This window comes from Pogonomyrmex barbatus, unplaced genomic scaffold (assembly GCF_055798465.1).
Source record: "Pogonomyrmex barbatus isolate J1 unplaced genomic scaffold, ASM5579846v1 scaffold6, whole genome shotgun sequence".
NCBI lineage: Eukaryota > Metazoa > Arthropoda > Insecta > Hymenoptera > Formicidae > Pogonomyrmex > Pogonomyrmex barbatus.
In genome coordinates this window covers 3,532,176-3,550,932 of record NW_028297160.1, presented here as the reverse complement: position 1 = coordinate 3,550,932, position 18,757 = coordinate 3,532,176, and the positions used below count along the sequence as shown (strand labels likewise).

Sequence of the window (18,757 nt, the reverse complement as noted above, 5' to 3'; positions counted from 1 at the left end):
GCGCATGCTGAATCGAAAGACGATGATGCAGCAAGAACGAATCGATCCCGTCTCGTCATCTATTCATATCGATCTACGTGGCATGACGAGAGAATCCCATGGAAATTTATTTATCTTACTATCGGCTGGCGAACGACAACACCCACGTACTCTCACGTCCCTCATTTACGACCGTCTGAACGCACAACGCATTCTCGCGTAGAACCCGTCGACGTCTGCCAAGTTCTGCGACCTCGCTCAAAAAGTTCAGATCGCCATTGCGAGTCCTGACTGCAATTTTTCCCGCGAATCTACACAATAAGGCGAGATGACTCATTTATGGACTGGTCGGGAAAGCGTTGCACTCGCGGAATGCCAGACCCCGTCATCGTCCAGTTTTACGACTGGTAAGCGAAATCGCGCTAGTCGACGGCAGATATAATCCGAGTTTAATATTTGAAATTTCTGAATCAGTTTAATGGTAGCGTCGGCCGCTAATAATCAAGAGAACTCGCGCGGGCTCATTACGTGCTCCATATTTTTCTATCCTCCTCCGCCGCCCTCGATGCTGCGAGCCATGTACACACACCGGCACCGAAATCGTCGTGCAATTACTCGCCCATAAACGAGCGACGCTAAAGGAAGTTATGCGCCCGGCCAATAAAAGCGCCGTCAATGACACACGCACGGCCGCCAGCAAAAAGCGTTAATGGCCGCCGCGCACCGTGCAAGGCCCACGAGCACAATGTGTACGTTATACAGGGTGCTTCTCCTGTTCGTCTGCTGTTAGAAGCGGACACGAGGAGCCTCGGCGATGAAGCCGATCGGTCAAGCTGCCGTGCCGAAAATTAACGCGGTCAATCACCGCCTAACGATTCTACTGCCAGATAAGAATGACATTTTAAATATCTTTATTGCACTTTTTACAACGTATACCGTCCATTTAGGCTCGTCGAGGAAACGTCAACTCGTTTATATCTTTCCACTTTGAGGCATAGATAATTTACGAAACAAAATGGCGAGACGTTAACATTAGAAGTGTGCTAATGAATGTGCTGAGGTGGATGATGCGACGAATGATTGATTAAGAAATGCTGTTAAGTAATTAAATTTTTCTCATAAACCGAGAGAAAGATTATTTTTATTACATGGTCATTAGGCTATCAGTTAAGTTTTAAATTTCCGAATATATTTGACCTTATTCAGAAGTAGTGTATAATTTAAAATTTTTTAAAAATGACAAAACAGAATGGTTAAAGTAAATTACTACTAAATTATAATTTTGATTTGTATAATTTTAACCTGAATAAAACACAATAATTTATTTATTTCTGAGAAACTATATAATTTCGACTTAAAAAAATAAATAAAAACTTTTAGCAAAAATGACATGAAGTAATAATTGAAACTTAAGTAATTAAAACTCTCTATCTTGCAATTAAATAAATTGTCTTAGACATTACTAATCTTCTTTCTCAGTGCCTCAATTATACCAAACAATTACAAAAAGAGTTATAGACGCAGCGGCCATTTGGCTGTCGTGATCTGCACTATACACGTACATCACGCAGTCTTTGATGGTAAACACTCGCGGGCACTTCATCGCGACACCATCTCTAATTGAACTACTTCGAAAGTGACACCCTGTGTGCATCCACGCACGCGATTAAATCACTCGTACGACGTCGGGAGCCACGCCGCGGTCAACAACACGCAGCGACAGCAATCGGCTACTCCCCTTACTTGCGGACCATAAATGCCCTTCTTCGCCATGCGCTTTACTCTATGCGAATATAATACGCCTGTCAATAATTTATAACGCGGTCGTTAACGGCCGCTTTTTCTGCGGGGCTTTTGTCGAGGAACGTCGACGATACGCCGTCTTGCGCAACGACGCGCCCGGACGAGGCGTTCGGACGACATCTGTTTCTTTTGTCGGATCCGATAATCATTTATGGGCCCGGCTCGATTCCACATCGTCATTAAAATCTCTCGTTCGTTCGTCTCGCTCCTCCAATTAATTGCGCGCGAAATGCTTGAACGATCGGCGTGAGCGATGGCATACCGCGGCTGAACAGTTGCGGGTTGCTTTCCATCGAAGGCTACCGCATACGTACGACTTATATCCGATCGCGGCGAAGATTACGCCCGAGTTCTTGCCATCTCGAGTCGCAGGCGGTCGCGGTCTGCCATTGAGATCGATGATAACTACGTATGGACTGCATCAGAATTAATTAAACAAGAGTCGTTCATAAAAAAAAAAATCATCAAAAAAAAAAATGAGAAAAGCAATTTTCGTTGCTACAAAAATAAATTGAAATAGTTATAATGTTAATAATAAGAATTTATTTTTAACGCTGTGAAGGAAATATATATCTATTTTTGCAAAATAAATAAAATAGTCAATCACCTCGAAATTCGACGAAGTTATATTTCGATGAAATTATATTCACTGCAGTTCCTTCTATTAAACGTATAATAGACCCGTGTTAGTTTAAGAGAGATATTGACTTCTCTCGCATTGAGACGTTGTGGACACTGCTTAAGGAAGACAAGCAATACGCTGGCAGGTCAACAAAAGCATATTTCGCATTCGCTGAGCATAAGCGGCATTAACTCCAAGAATAGTGCTAGCGTGGGCAGTTCTCCCACATGTCTCCTTACGTGTCATACGCGCGTCACATGAAATAGCATACTCTGTCATAAGATAAAAACGAAGAGAAATATGACAATACTCTGGGAATTAAATCCAATTGTAAATATTTTAAAATCAGAACAGACATAATATTAACCTGTCATAAAAAAATACAAGATTTTAGTGTAAAATGTTACTTAACAAAGTTATCTTTTAAAAAAAGTAAAAAAATAATGCCAAGTTCACGTTAATAAAAAAAAGATAATTTTATCATCGCGCATCTCACGCAGAAAGAGAGAGAGAGAGAGAGAGAGAGAGAGAGAGAAAAACTTCACCTATATTTTGCCCCTCGCACCTTCTGCCAAGGACTTGACGATGTATTGTTTGAACGTATCTTTTATTTTCTTTTGTGCATAAACAAATTGAAATATAAAGATAAAGGCATTCGCCAAACCCGATTAGACTAATATCCTCGTTAATATACTTTATATGTTTTTCAAAATTATCAAGGACCGAAGTTTCTCACACACAATTGAACATATATTTATATAATTCGGTAATATTTGTCGATATCATATTATATCTTAATAATCCTTTTATATGTATACAGTCATGTTATATATCATTCATATATTTGTACATAATGTGTTTTATATCATATAACTTAAATATTTGCAAGACAAGAATGTTTGCGATTATTATGAGAAATATTGTATTTAAAATGACAATTTTTATTTACAATTTATATATAAAAAATTCGTGCTTGCACTTATTATATATTATGTTATGACATATTTTATAAATTTTATATTTTTATATATTTTTTGTGTTTTACTTTTTAAATCTTATACTCAAATATTATATATATATATATATATATAAAATTAAAATATATATATATATATATATATATATATATATATATATTAAAATTATATATATATATATATATAATTTTTTAGCTGACATATGTATTTTTAAAATTAATTAGTAGCTTATTGTATTAACATTATTAACATTATTATATTGTTACAATATTGCACAGTTGTATTTTTTACAAAAATAACAAGTCACGAAACAAAACATTTAAACCTAAACATTTATATATTTAAAAAAATTTTATACATTCAAGTTTGATATATTTTAATTCACGTAAGTTAATGAATATCATTAATTTTTTAAATCAATGATATTCATTAGTTTTCATATATTTGATGTAAAATTATATTTATAAAATATTATTTATTTTAGTAATTTGTTTTAATATATAGTAAGAGAGAAAGAACTAAATAAATAAAAAAACATATGATTTATTTATAATTATAAAAATGTATACTGTACAGTATTCAGTAGAAGTAATTGAACTTTATATTATATGCAGCATATTATATGCAGCATTATTACTTCATCAAAAAATATTTTTTCTTAATGTTACTTCTAAATTTTAATAATGTCTCTTATACATTAGATTCAGAATATTACGGACATAATATTTTTTATCTTTTATTCCTTTATATTATCTTTTAATATTATAATATTTATTAATTTGACTATATGAATTGGACTAATATTAATAATTGTAATTAAAATAGCACCATAGTTTATATTTATTCTGTTAATTAATTGAGTAATTTTGTTTGTGAAACTAAAGAAAAACTTAAAATGTCTTGAGAAAAGTTTATTGTTGTTTATTTTAATTTTTGCTGTTGATTGCTATTGATTTTTTGTTTATAATATTTAATGTAAAGTGACTTTCTTACTGGTTCAGATTTAATTCCGTCAACGTCAATAATATTTAATAATATAGAGAAGAAAAATACATATACAGAATATATATAAGAGAACAGAAACACACATTAAACTTCGAAACTCATATTTTAACAATTTCTGTCTTAATTTCTGTTGCAAAGGAAACCATAAATATAAAATTATCAAAAAATTAAGATTAGAGAAACATATTTCTCTCTGCAACTTGGCAAGATAGATAAGATAATAAGTATATAACAATAAGGAACAGATTCTATAATCAGAAACGAATAGATATCAAATTTTAAATGAAATAAGATAGAAGTAAGATGTGTATTATTTGTACAGTTGTGTAATATTTAAATCATATCTTACACAGTTAAAATATTATACAAATTTTTAAATAAAATTATTTTATAGGAAGATATAATATATAATTTTGTTTACATCAGTTTTATATTTAAAAAAGTAAATTCAGATTATTTACAAAATATTTATATTTCTTCATATAATCGCAATAAGTAAATGTTATAATATAATTAAGAATAATAGAAAATAAATTACTTAAAAATGATCTAGATATGGATCTTTATTTAAAATCTTCTAACATAAAATTAAATATTAAAAATTGCAGGTTCTATAATTCTATCTATTGTTTATCCTAATCCAAATAATTACTTATGATCTGGAAATATATTTAAATCAAAGTTGAATTTAAAAGATACGATGGTAAAGAGAAAGAGATTTGAAAGATACGAACAAACGAGAAAGAGATTTAAAAGATACGACCAAACGATGGCAGTACTTTGTAATAGTTATTTGATAACTTACAATCTATTTTCTAAAAATTTCAGTAATATCACAATGCGCCAAACTCTGACATATGTGAATATATCGAACAATAGGATTATCACTTTGCCAACAGGATTAGGAATGTTGCCTAATCTTCAACAGCTTAATTTGTCAAACAATCGCCTCGGACTTTCCAAGAAAATGGTGTGGCCATGGCTGCAGCAAACTGCTATTAAAAACACATTGCTTTCCCTTGATATAAGCTATAATTTAGTAAGTTTTATTTAATTGTTCAAATATCAGAAAAACAATTAATAAAAGGGAATCTATCTAATTACATATAAAAATATCTAGTTAATGACGCATTGATATTATTAATAATTCATTATTATTCATAGTTAACCAGACTGCCAATACATATCTGGAGGCTATATGCTTTAAAGCAATTAAGAGTTCATAATAATAGTTTGGAATACATATCTCATGCCGTAAAAAATGCAAAAAATCTTGAATTTCTGGATGTATCAAATAATAGGCTAAAATGGTTACCACAAAGTATCACTTTTATACTCCTCATACATACTCTATTCAATCCTTTTTTACGTGATATGCGATTTGATGTTTTGGTTTATAAAATGACTAAAGTATTAAGAAAAGTAGAAAGTCTTATTGATTTATCAGCTATGTCAATACTACGACACAGGTTTGTTGTCTTTTTAAAATTAAAATCATGTACATAAAATTTTTTTAATTTTAGAAAAAATGTGAAACAAAAATTACAGAAGGAGGTTCAAAAGAGTCATTATATAATATCGATTTATTTGATAGATAGCGCTGTTAATATTTGTTCATGAGCGTTATTTTATTTTAATAAAATTATAAATTTTGTATAATATAAATTCTCCAGTTATAGAGTATATATATATATATATATATATATATATATATACTCTATAACTGGAGAATATATATATATATATATATATATATATTAAGATAAAATTATAAAAAAATTACGATAAAACAGTTTCACGAGAGATATTTTATATTTTATTCTGGCATATTTTGATATAAAATATAAAATATTTTGTACAACATGCTAAAACAAATTGATCAGTAGAGAAAATATATATATAAAATTGTTTTTCCAAAAAAATATGTACTTACAAAATGCATGATTTTTTTTTTAAACTATGCTGTTTACATCAATGATTTATTTGTTTATTCTGTGCATAAAAGTAATAAAGTATAAATAAGTATTAAAGTACATTGCACAAAATAAATATTTTACCAGATATTTATAATATACAATTCAAAATATGTTAGAATAAAATATAAAACATTTTGTCATCTAATTTTTTAACAACTTTATTTTAATACTTTTATAAATAATATAAGATAATTTAAATATACATAAAAAATTCATTTATTATGTAAAAAAAGTTATATGATTCTATTTAAGGAGATATGATCAAAGAATCAAAATATTTCAATCTGTTAAAAAATTATATAGAATACTATTTAACTAAATTAAAATAAAATTATGTTAATATTTTACACTAATATTAACATACTAACTAATATTAATATTAAAATTTTTAATTTATTTTTTCAATTAACGATATGATTTAAAAAAAGGAGAACGCTAATGCTTTATGCATAGTGTCATGGCACATGCTTTAAACATATAATTTGATATATCATTATATTGATTTTTAAAATGATTCAATTTGCATAAAAAGTATAAATAGTTAGAATAAACTTTTTTTACATCCTCGCAAAAAATTAAATCCATTCACTATGTACTTTTTTTATATACAAGCAAAAAGCTGATAAAAGTACGCCTATTTTGTGCATAAACAATTGAATATTCTCAATATTTGACAACGCGCAATTTGATCAGGAATATTTACTTAATTTTAAGAATGCAACATTACTAAATGATTACTAAATGATTACTAAATATGAAACATTAAATTATTTGTAGTTTCTATTAATAAAATAATATTATAATCCTTATAATACAAAGTTTCTAATAATAATATAATATAAAAAAATTAAAAATTAGCGTGCATTATTCCTCTTTTATTATAATAAATCATGAAATAGCTTTTCTTATTATCAAAAGATTTTTATTTACTAATTAGTATCGCTAATGCATAAAAATAGATAGATCCTTCTCGTCACTTATCTTTGCAAATGATTTCCCTTTAGAATATGACATTCATGAAAAAAGTATCAATTATGATGCCATCTGTGAATAAATCAATATCATTATTACGAATCGTTTGAAATTCTATACTCTCATTTGACATATTTTCTTCTAAAATTAAAAAAAATATTTTAACAAAAATTGTGTAAAATTAGACATTTTGATATATGAACATATATAAAGTGCACCTCATGTATTACTTATTATAAATTTTCTTTTCAAGCGAGAAACGATTTTTAACAATATTCTTGCATCCATAATTATAAATTGATAAATATATTTTTTTCGTCAATTTAACTTTACTAATTGCAAAATTAAATTTAATAGATAATTTTAAAGATAACTATAATTATTATTATTTTATTTAAAAAAATTTACTCTAAACTTTTTATTTAATATCTAATTATAAGAACTTATTACGCAAAAATTGAAATATTACTGTATATTGATAATTTTCTGTATTATTTGCATGAATGAAAAATGGCTTTTGAATTAATCCAAAACTCCAAAATGTAAAAAAAAAATATGTAAAAGTATATGTAACATATATTTTATAAAATGGAATTCAATAATATATAATAAGTCAAAATAATATTTTTGTAGAATACCATACGATGGTTTAATACCAAATTCATTGGTCGATTATTTGGATCATATCGAACTTTGCATTGATTGTGGGAAAGCTTGCACAAAAATGTTTAAAAATTATTCTTTTACAAAATTCCTTGACTATGCATATCGACCTAACTTATGTATAAAAGATACCAACTTCTACGGCGGTCGATATTTTCTTTCTTATGTTCAATGTTTGCAGTGCACAATGAATGTAAGATATGTGCACTGATGAATGTAAGATATGTAAATACAAAAGTCCAAAAAATTTAAAAAAAAATATAAATGTTTAGTATTGTAGTGTAAATGTAGTTTACTCATAGTATATACTCATATACTATATACTCACTAATGAAGGATAAATACTCATAAAGAAGGATTCTCAAAAGGAAATTTAAATAATTATAAAATTCTGGTGATATATGTATAGAGAATAATTTAATACATTTTTATACATACTATAATACATTCTTTCTATTTGTTTCCCGAATTTATCTTAAAAGAATAAAATTTATTATTAGAAATTTGCTATTTGAAACTTTCCTTCTTGTTTTATTGTTTAATAATAAAAGAAACATTTATTTAAGAAATTTTATAAAGAAAATTTATAAAGAAAATTTATTTTTCAATATAAATTTTAGAAAAGATATTTATTTTTTAAATAAAATTACAAAAATTATAAATTGTTTAAAGCATTATAAAACATGAATAATGTATTAAAATTTATAATGTAATAACATATATTTTAGTTAATTTTATTTACTTATATAAACTTATGTAAACTTATATAAATTTTTTAATAAATTTTCATTTTGTTGATAAATAATAAAACAAGATATTCTTTAAACTTTTTAAACTTCTGAATTGGGATCTTTCTTTGTCAGTTTATTTTATTATATCTTAATCAAATATCAAAATTGGCACTTTTTAATACAGTCTGCTCTAAAAAAAGCTATTATATTTAAAAAAAAATTGTAACGATTGATGAATTATCTTATATATGTGCAAAAAATATATAATCGGACGCAATTCATTTTGAATCATAGCGTTTATATAGTAGTCACACAAATATGTTATATTATAGAAAACACTGTATTTAAATACCTTTTAATTTTTATACAAAACTGATTGAAATTATGATATGTGTTATGTTTGTATATGCTATATATATATATATATATATATATATATATATATATTTATATATATATATATATTATACATATATTATACATATATTATATGTGTATGTGCATGCGTGTGTGCATGTGCATATACATATACATATATACACATATATATACATATACGTACGTACATATATACATATATATGCATACACACGCGCGCGCATATAGGTATTATATTTTACATATACTATGTCTTACATTCTTACACAATTTATATATAATTTACTTTTTACATTTGGATATATAATAACATGATATATAATAACATACATGTATGCAATGTATTTTTTTGACACGCATATTTTTAATACTTTTTGTAGTATTATAAGTCTACCTACTATTATTATATGGATACTATTGTACACTTTTATTTTAAATAAACCATAAGATAATAGAGCAAAGCTATTTAACAATTTAGACATCTAGATAAACCTTATACATTAACATGATATATAGATTTTTAAATATTCTATTTTTTCCAACATTATTATTCGATCCTAAAGCGATGCTGAAGAAACGAGCGATTTCGATAAAAATGTCAATACATATGCACACCTAAACATATGTACATAAGCATATTCATGTATACATACATGTGCACATACTTGTGAACATACTTGTGAACAAATTTTCACGTTCATGTTTTTGTTACATTAGATATCTAAACTTAATTCTAAGAATTTAACGTTATTTCTTGTAATCTATTTGTTTAACGATATTAATTTTGAAAGTATAGACCATTTTTATATAAGGCCGATATGATTTAATAACTTTAGACGCCATATTAAAATAGCAAAGGGTAAAAAAGATTTAAATTAAAAAAATTTTTCTTATTCTTGATATGAATTTCATATGATGGACATGTATGAGCTTTAATGTATGAAACTTTGTATGACTTTAATTGTAGAGAAAGATTTCCAAATCTATTAAAATATTACATAAAAAAAGTTGATACGAAAAGTATCGCATTTTGTCTGTGCAGAGATGAATTCAACATTCCCTTAATATATAATTTAAAGCAGGCAATTTATTCTAAATTTATATTATTAAATTGATTATTAATTTAATATTACTGATGTCTATAAACATCTTATAGTTCTGCAAAGAAATTTTGCAAAAATTGTGAAAAATATCAACTCAATTGATTTGAAAACTATCTTTCTCTATAATTTTTCTCTATAATTTGATACTCAGCTATCGATTAAGCGTAGTTAGAACTTAATCAATGCAATCGTTGTTGAAATATGAAAATATAGACCGAGTTCATCCCGAGGTCTCGCGTAAAGAGAGCCACGGTGGCGTTCTACGCGAATTTCGCTACGTGTGAACTTGGCGTCGAGACACCACCCGTGTCTATTCTATTTTTATAAAAATAAAAAATAGAACATTTGAACACGGAAAATTTGAACATATTCTGCATTTATTTATTTAAATGACAAAATTACACACCCTACCCTTAAATTACATTTTCATAAAATTCTACTAGTCCCATATTACAGTCACGATTAATATGTAATTATAAGATAAAAAGAATATTAATTATTTTCCTGAATACTTAATAATATATAAAAATAATATATAAATAATATATAAAAATATATTATAAATATATTTGTGTATCACGTTCTTTTATCACTGTTGCTATGTAGTAAAAAATATATAAAGTAATTATGCAAGCATATTTTTCGTTTAATTACTATAAAAATAAAAGGTATTAGATAATGTAGAAAAATCTCGTCTCCTACAGTCAGAAATATCCGGAGAAATGATTACAAATTTAAAAGTGCTTTGCAATTACATTTATAGTATCTGTATTATTATTATTGTTATTATTATTATTATTATTGTTGTTGTTGTTGTTATTCTTATTATTATCGAGAAATTTTAAGTACCAATGAACGATCAAAATATAAATCTCTCTTAACGTTAATGCTCCCGAACACGCAACCGATATTAATTGACCCTTAATGAACACTTAAGACACATCGGATAAACAACTTTATTTTCGAATCGGGAAATATCTCTCTCTGTCTCGTAATAAGGTGTCGCGCTATCTCGGAGAGGAGAGCGACTCTCCCTGCGGGAGAGTCGTCGTTTCTCTCCGTCCGCCGGTCCGTCACGTCGTCGGAGAGCGGTCGGCCTCGATTAGGCCCACAGAATAAATTTCTGCGGAGTGTGGGAGCGAGGCAGTCGAGGTCCTCGTCTCCAATTGACCCCACTTTGCTGCGAAACTCAAGTAACTACGCGGGCAGATTTCAGTACGTATACACGGGCGCATGCCTAGATTTTCGCAGATTACGCACGGGTCTCCCGCAGGTGAACGAAACCGCCGTCCATCGCGCCGCAGATCGCGCCGGATAAACGGATTCTGCGCGCGCATTTGCGCCAGCCGGGATTAAGAAAGATAAATTTGAGCTGCGATATTAATAAATAATTTTAGTAATACACTATATAATAGCGGTAATAACATTATAAATATAATAATTATCTAAACCAAGAAGCGTACGGTGAGTCTTGTTATTCGCAAACGGGAACGCGAGTCTTTCACTGTGCGAAAATCAGAGATCTTACGGATATTCTCAAGTTTAACGCGAGGCAATTCCGTGAAATTTATTTACTGTTTGTTACATGTAGCAAGATGGGTTAGCATCATCCTTAGTTAGCCGTTTTGATTTACCAAAAAATTCAAAGAATCAAACAATTGCAAAATTTAATTAAAGTAATATCTTTGTGGGAAAAGTAATATTTCATTTTTATGGATTTTCATTTTTAAATGTCTTGTATAGCATTTTTAATTTATTTATAATATCATTTTCATTTAATATCATTTTTAATATCATTTTTTATAATATCATTTTTAACAGTACAATGAAGTAATTATCACTTATTCTTAATGTAAATCTTTTATGATATTGACAAAAATTTTAATTTAAATAACTGTTTTCGGATATTTAGAATTTAATGTAGAATGGTGTGAAAGTATCAAAATAAGCTTGTTCATGTCATATAATATTTGAAAACTTTTATGCATTGTAACTTATCCAACAATACTTATTTGATTGATTTTGGCCGTTTGGATAATGATTCATTTTGTTTCTACATTAATAGAAAATTCAATAATTAAGAAGATTTTCTCGATTACAACACCGCAATTTCTTGATATTAAATTTATCTGCACTGACGTCAAGTAAAAATTAAGATCGTTATCACGACTCCCCTTATAAGATAACAAGCCGGTCTCGTTACGCGCAAATACAGTACATAAATGGCGTAGTGGGTGGTGGTTTCGTGTGGACGAGTCTTTAAGCGTTAATTGAGACAAGAGCCGCGCGTTGGTGGTCTAAATTCTTCACTATTCCGGGAAAGCTATTTTAAGAGACATGTATCTACGACAATTCGCCAAGTCCAAGGAAACGAGGGGTGAACGATGACGTGCATCGATATGTAGGTTTCTACTATTTGTGATATTTCGCAGTCATGTTTCACAGCCATGTTTCATTGCGTTTGATCTGGCATTCACATCTTCCACATGATATCAATTTATTTTATTTGTGTGTGTGTGTGTGTGTGTGTGTGTGTGTGTGTGTGTGTGTGTGTGTGTGTGTGTGTGTGTGTGTGTGTGTGCTACATAAAATCGATTTATATGTTAATAAATAATAAATAAGATTTATTTATTTACGCAATAAAGATCTTATTAAATTATGTTACAAAATTTTTTGATCTCTTGATATTTTTAAATTTTTTTAAATAAGTAAGCATATATATTGAGTCACTATTATTGCTGTTTTATATTGCTGTTTTATATTAACACATGCAAATTCAATCACCCTGACAGTATAATTATCCACTCTAACCGATAAACTTCATACATTTTACATGCTAGGTACTTGCCTATGCTTGCATATGAAAGCTATGATAATATATCCGTTATTGATAAAATCTACATTGAATAAAATAATAAGTATTAAATAAAATGAATCTCCTAGGTGTACCGCAAATCCATTTCTTATTTACGACAGATTTCTACCGATCATTAATTCAATAAATCATAATTGTCATCCCGTTCGCTGTCTAGAGTTATTAGTGTCAGACGTGTCCAATATCATTTAGATTAGCTCGAAATTGTCCGGCTCGAAACAGCACTTTCGATCGTGTGTCGGGCGGGGAACGACGCCCACACGCGCAACGTTGCGTCGCGTCTTAAGTGGTCCCAATGAAAAAAGCATACGCCCGAGTCCCGGGGACGAGTTCCCCGACAGTTGCATTATAATTACTACAAATTGAATCGTTTAGCCGCTTTTAAGGTCGTGAGATAGCACCCAGCGGGAATGGAACGCACCAAACAAATCCGTCGCCGAATCCGTCCTTGACGGTGTGCGCGCACGCGGTACGACTTTATCGGTGTGAGGCCACCTTTAATGAATGTTATTTGCGCGAGAAAGCGGCCGATCCGACATTAAAATCACTTTATCACCGATCGTCCGCTCATAATCTCCGTCGGCTTAAAAATATCTACGATAAAAGCAGCGCTCGGTGCGCGTCTCCAATTCGGGACTTAATGGAATAATTAAATTACGTTTCTCTATTTCCTTCTTTCTCTCTCGCAAATATGCGACGCGCCAAATTGATGGAGAACGTTGGTAGTTGGTTATAATGGATTTTATTACGTAAGATTCATTTAAACTGAAAATTTTATAAAAGAACTATAAATTATCAGGATAATTGCGATTGATATATTATAATGCGATAAACCTGTTAGAATAATTTTGGAAAAATAACATAGTTACTTTTATAAGATCTATAAATTAATTCTACAAACTTATATTTTATCTCTCTTGTTCTCTTTAAATCGGTTTCCAATTTTTTATTTCTCATTCTCTAGAAACTTTAAATAAATTCTATAAAACCGAACAAATTTTTATTCGTAAAAAATAAAAAAATTTAATAATTACTTTAGAATATTTATTGCCTCAATTTTATTACGAAACGAACTTCTGAATATGAACTTTATAACATTTTTATACGTTATATTTATGCATCACTTCAGAATTTCATGTTTAATATACGCGAGACATTTAATTCGTTTTGCGAAAAAAATAAAGAAACTTATTAAAATTAACAAATTAAATATAATTTGCCAGTTTTTTCAATAATTTTAGTTGACATATTGTCTCCGATATTCGAATCTTTTCAATATGGGCCACAAATGCCTATAAACGTCTTGCCCTCAGATAAGAAATTTATGACCGTTGTTCCGTAAGACCGGCGATTATCGCTCTAATTGTAATTAACGTCTAGCGACATGAACCCATAATTTTTTATTTATACGCATATTTATGACTTTTCTTGAGTCGACGATAATGACGCACGTCATGCGCGAACGTGTTGTTTTTCAATATGAAATTACATAATCTCGATAACATCGGAGCACATTATAGTAAACATCGACTTTCACATGAATATCTCATCCCTCCTTTTCGTAACGGAGGGATAAACAGTGACGTACATTGTACCATTTCGTTATTACTTTGTCTTCAATCATCCTGATCCTATTAAAATTGGACAAATTCCGTAAGATCGTAAAATATGAAATTGCAATTTTCTACGTAATGGCTTTACCTCACGGAAGGAGGTAGCGCGCGAAAAGAAATCCGAGACGATGCTCGCGATCGATTTTGTCGCGTAGCTCCAGGAGAATCTTTCTACAATGTAAATATCGCTTTTCCCGGAGGCTGACTCGGCGGAGCGCGGCGATGAATATTCATGCCAGTAATGACGCGGATAATTGTGGTGCGCGCGAGGATCCTAAAGAAACTCGAAGGGACTACGCCTCTCCGTACGCTCGCGCCTTCCTCGAGTGCCCTCGGGGCGGATGCGCGCGTAACTCGGTGGTTAATTCAACAACCATCGGCGGATTGGAAAACACGATTGCAATCACTCCGCGGCACGAAGGTGGAAGAAACGAATGGGACGTGCGCGCGCGACTCGCCGAGGCGGATTACGCGGAAGGAATATTAAGCACGAGCGAGCGAGCGAGCACCGGCTTAAGGCAATAAAGGTGCCACCGTCCGCGATTTGTTTTAATATTAACAAACTTCGTAGTTTGTTTAATTGACTTCCCGTCCCGCGTGATCGTAAATTATATAGAGAGAACGGTAGCGGCTCGACGATAGCGGGAGCAGCAGCTTTCATGCGTTTTCATCTAGTCGATAGAATGCGGTAAATGCTCGCGCTTTAACGTTAACGCTCGTATAATTTCACCGAATGAGGGTAAGACCGACAGATATTAATGAACGGCGGAATTTCATATTAGGAATGCCAACTTTACAACTTCGATACGCGCGATAAATAAAGATAAACCGTTAAAATTATTTGCGCCCACCGTCGACTCCGTCGAAATCGGCGAAAAAAGGGTTCGCGAATACTTCTCGCGAGAACGTGAGCGAACTGAAACAGAAAGAGCGCGATGTATCGCGAGAGGATTGGAAAGAGAGAAGCAGCGAGAATGGAGAGCAGTGAAGTGAAACGTCTCGGGCACCCACGCGACCACGCCAGCCCGGATGAACTGTTTGTGCGTTTCAGTGAATTTACGAGCGGGCCACGGCCCCATGCTACGGAGCCGTCGTATATTAGCGGCTGAAAGCCAGCAAATGAGATCCGGGAAACATTACAATTACCATCGCAAACAATATTCCGCGGCGCTTGGACCTGAGAAAACGGTTATTTACAGCCCATTATAGTCAAGGGACAGCCAAAGAGGGAGGAAGGCGCATAACGCGCGCGAACCGCCTCTCGACGACACGCGTCGTGGACGATCCTTCCCCCCTGGAAGGATCTCCGAAGGAACTCCCGCATAGAAAAGGATATGAAAATAGAAATAGCAAACTGCTGCACAAATTTTTAATACATGTTTAATTGCATTTATGGAATATATTACAATGCCTATCATAATTTGAGCATTAATTGAAATATGATTTATTTTATTGTTATTTAAATCTATTACAAGTACACCTTAAAATCACAATGGCATTATATTGTAGGAAATTAAATTGTACAGGTATCAGCGAATATAAATGTAGCGTTTCTCAAATATCGTTATTTCTTATTTATATTTCGCAAGGATGCGACGAGCGTGTTTAGGTCGCGAACCGAAGCAAACAGCTGATCGAAAATTGAACAGCTGATCACGTATTATTCTCGTGATGATCGAGCGCGTGTTTTCTTGTGGCAACGGATTTCGAGGAAAACACGATCGAATTCGGGGAAGTGCGAGATTCCCAAAACATTCGAAAATCCGTTGCTAAGAGTGAAGTTCGATTATTGTACTTCTTGATATTCAATTTCCTACAATATTAAATTTAGTTAGAGATCTGTCAAATCTGTGAACCATATCAATCTAGGAGAAATTTATAGAGCAGAGAATATTATAATTTTCAGCGTGCAATTAATATCACGTAAGAGGAAAGGAGTAAATTATAATGCCTATCAATTTGAACCTTAATTGAAATACGATTTAATTTATTGTTATTTAAATCTATTACAAGTACACCTTAAAATCACAATGGCGTTATATCAAGTTTAGTTGGAAATGATCTGTCAAATCTGTGACCCATGTCAATCTAGGAGGAATTTATGAAACAGAGAATATTATAATTTTCAGCGTGCAATTAATACCACGTAGAGAGAAGAGGGGGGGAGGGAGAAGGAGAGAAGGAGAGAGAAAGAGAGACCACCGCGCGGGAAATAATGAAACACCATTAGTTCGCGAAGAGACACGGTGATTTATGCTAAGCTTCCCGTCATTTCGGTGCCGCGCGCCGCGGGATTATAAATTCCGCGCGTCGCTAGAAAGTTTTAAATCCGGCGTCGGCAAAAGTAATGAATAAAATGATCCCTCGCGAAGTGTCATAAATAAATTGTCGGCGACGTCGCGGGGTCTCATTGTATTCGAGCGACCGCTTCGCTCGTGCGTTCATCACTTGGCAGTTTAGCACGCAGAACCGGCGGTTTAAAGGAATTTTTCTCGGGGGTTCGATCCATACACACCGGCTCGGCGCATTCCGTCGCTTGAAAATAGACATGTACAATCCATCAGCCTGCAGATCGTTTCGCGGCACGCTGTAATGCGTCATGCTTAGATTGGGAAAAAATGCATCAATGCAACTGGCTATTACACAGACGAGCGACGCAATCCTCCATAATATCTGAATTCGCACGTATCGAGAAAGCTGCGACTATTACGCGGCGTAAATAAATGTAAATATCCGCATCGGGGCCTGTTCGTTTATCTACACGTTCGATTATAATCTGTCTTGTACATACAAATGCATGACGCAAGTCCAATGATGCAATGAAATGCGTATGTAACTCTCGTCTCTCGGCTTGCCTGCAGGGGAGATGAAAATTCAACTAAAAAAGCATTATTTTGCGAGTTGCGCGATTGGATTTGATATGTACCGATCAGTTTATTGATAGACAAAATACAAGCGTCCTACACACATTTTCCGCTGAACCGCTAATGATTTCCAATCACTGAAATATCAGGTCGTACCACGAACGCGATATGGATCGACCGTGGTGCCGACACAGAATATAGAAAGTGGCATAGAAAATTGAGTCATTCAATTGACGTTGTATAATAAAAACCCAGTATATAAGCATACAAATGAATACATGAAAAGGGAGGGTGAGCATACAAGCGCGTGACAGCGCGAAAAATGCAGATATCCTATAGAGAACGAAAATAATTAAAATAAGAGGAATTTGTATGATTTCACGCGTTAAATGGAGTCGAATGCACTGTCTGATGGACATCTAACACGTAAGCTATTAGCTCGCATAGATACATAGAAAGTTATGAAACAAGTATCTACGGGACAATCTTTTTTCTTTCTTTTTTTTTTTTTTTTCGTTACATTCATGCTCCGTGCCAGGACACCGCTTAGACATTAGGCGCATTCAAAGCATACCTTAATGTTTCACGGTAGAATTTATAACATATTTAGTGACCGGTGCCGCGATACAACGGTGAGATAACGTCGCGCGGTTCGCGTCAGACGCGTACGGCCGTACGCATATGCGAACTCCACGAGCAACCCTCGTCGGAGATTTATGCACGGAGTGCATGGAGCGCGTTGTTGTCACCATTGTGCGAGCATTAGGTAACTCGGTTGGTGCTTCATCATCGCCGATGTAAAGGGAATAAAAAGGACGATCGACTGGACGTAAGCGGCGCGGTCACAGTTTTCGCTCGTAACGAGAGTAGAGCGTACGAGCAGGGCGAAACGTGGCTTGAAAATTTCAGCCAGATTCAGACAGCGCGACTGAATAGAATAGAAAATTGTTATAGGAAACTTTCCGGTTACTGCCCTTATGCTAATACGACCGACAGAGCTATCGTTAGAATAAAATATATCTTCTCCCAACGAGGGGATTCTACTATCGCGTTCTCATTTAACAACTTACGCGTTCTTTGATGCTTTCATTCACATACCATAAAACTTCATGAATTCTTCAGCTCGTTTTATGATAAAATTACATTAAATCTTACTTTAAAGTTTTGATTGAGCTTTATCCATCTACCGCAATGAT

General features: G+C 32.0%; 1 protein-coding gene across 1 annotated transcript; it reads left to right on the top strand.

Annotated features, from left to right (window-relative positions):
* Positions 1 to 5,000: 5,000 nt before the first annotated feature.
* On the top strand, positions 5,001 to 5,983 carry LOC148935101 (uncharacterized). The gene is made up of 2 exons (XM_089082692.1): positions 5,001 to 5,425; positions 5,551 to 5,983. Exons 1-2 carry the CDS (start codon positions 5,087 to 5,089, stop codon positions 5,890 to 5,892), a joined length of 681 nt encoding a protein of 226 aa, XP_088938818.1. The 5' UTR covers positions 5,001 to 5,086; the 3' UTR covers positions 5,893 to 5,983.
* Positions 5,984 to 18,757: the final 12,774 nt, after the last annotated feature.

Coding starts and splice junctions, on each gene's coding strand:
- LOC148935101 (XM_089082692.1), top strand. CDS start 5,087: ATGGTAAAGAGAAAGAGATTTGAAAGATACGAACAAACGAGAAAGAGA. Junction 5,426..5,550: donor TTGATATAAGCTATAATTTA/GTAAGTTTTATT, acceptor TATTATTCATAG/TTAACCAGACTGCCAATACA.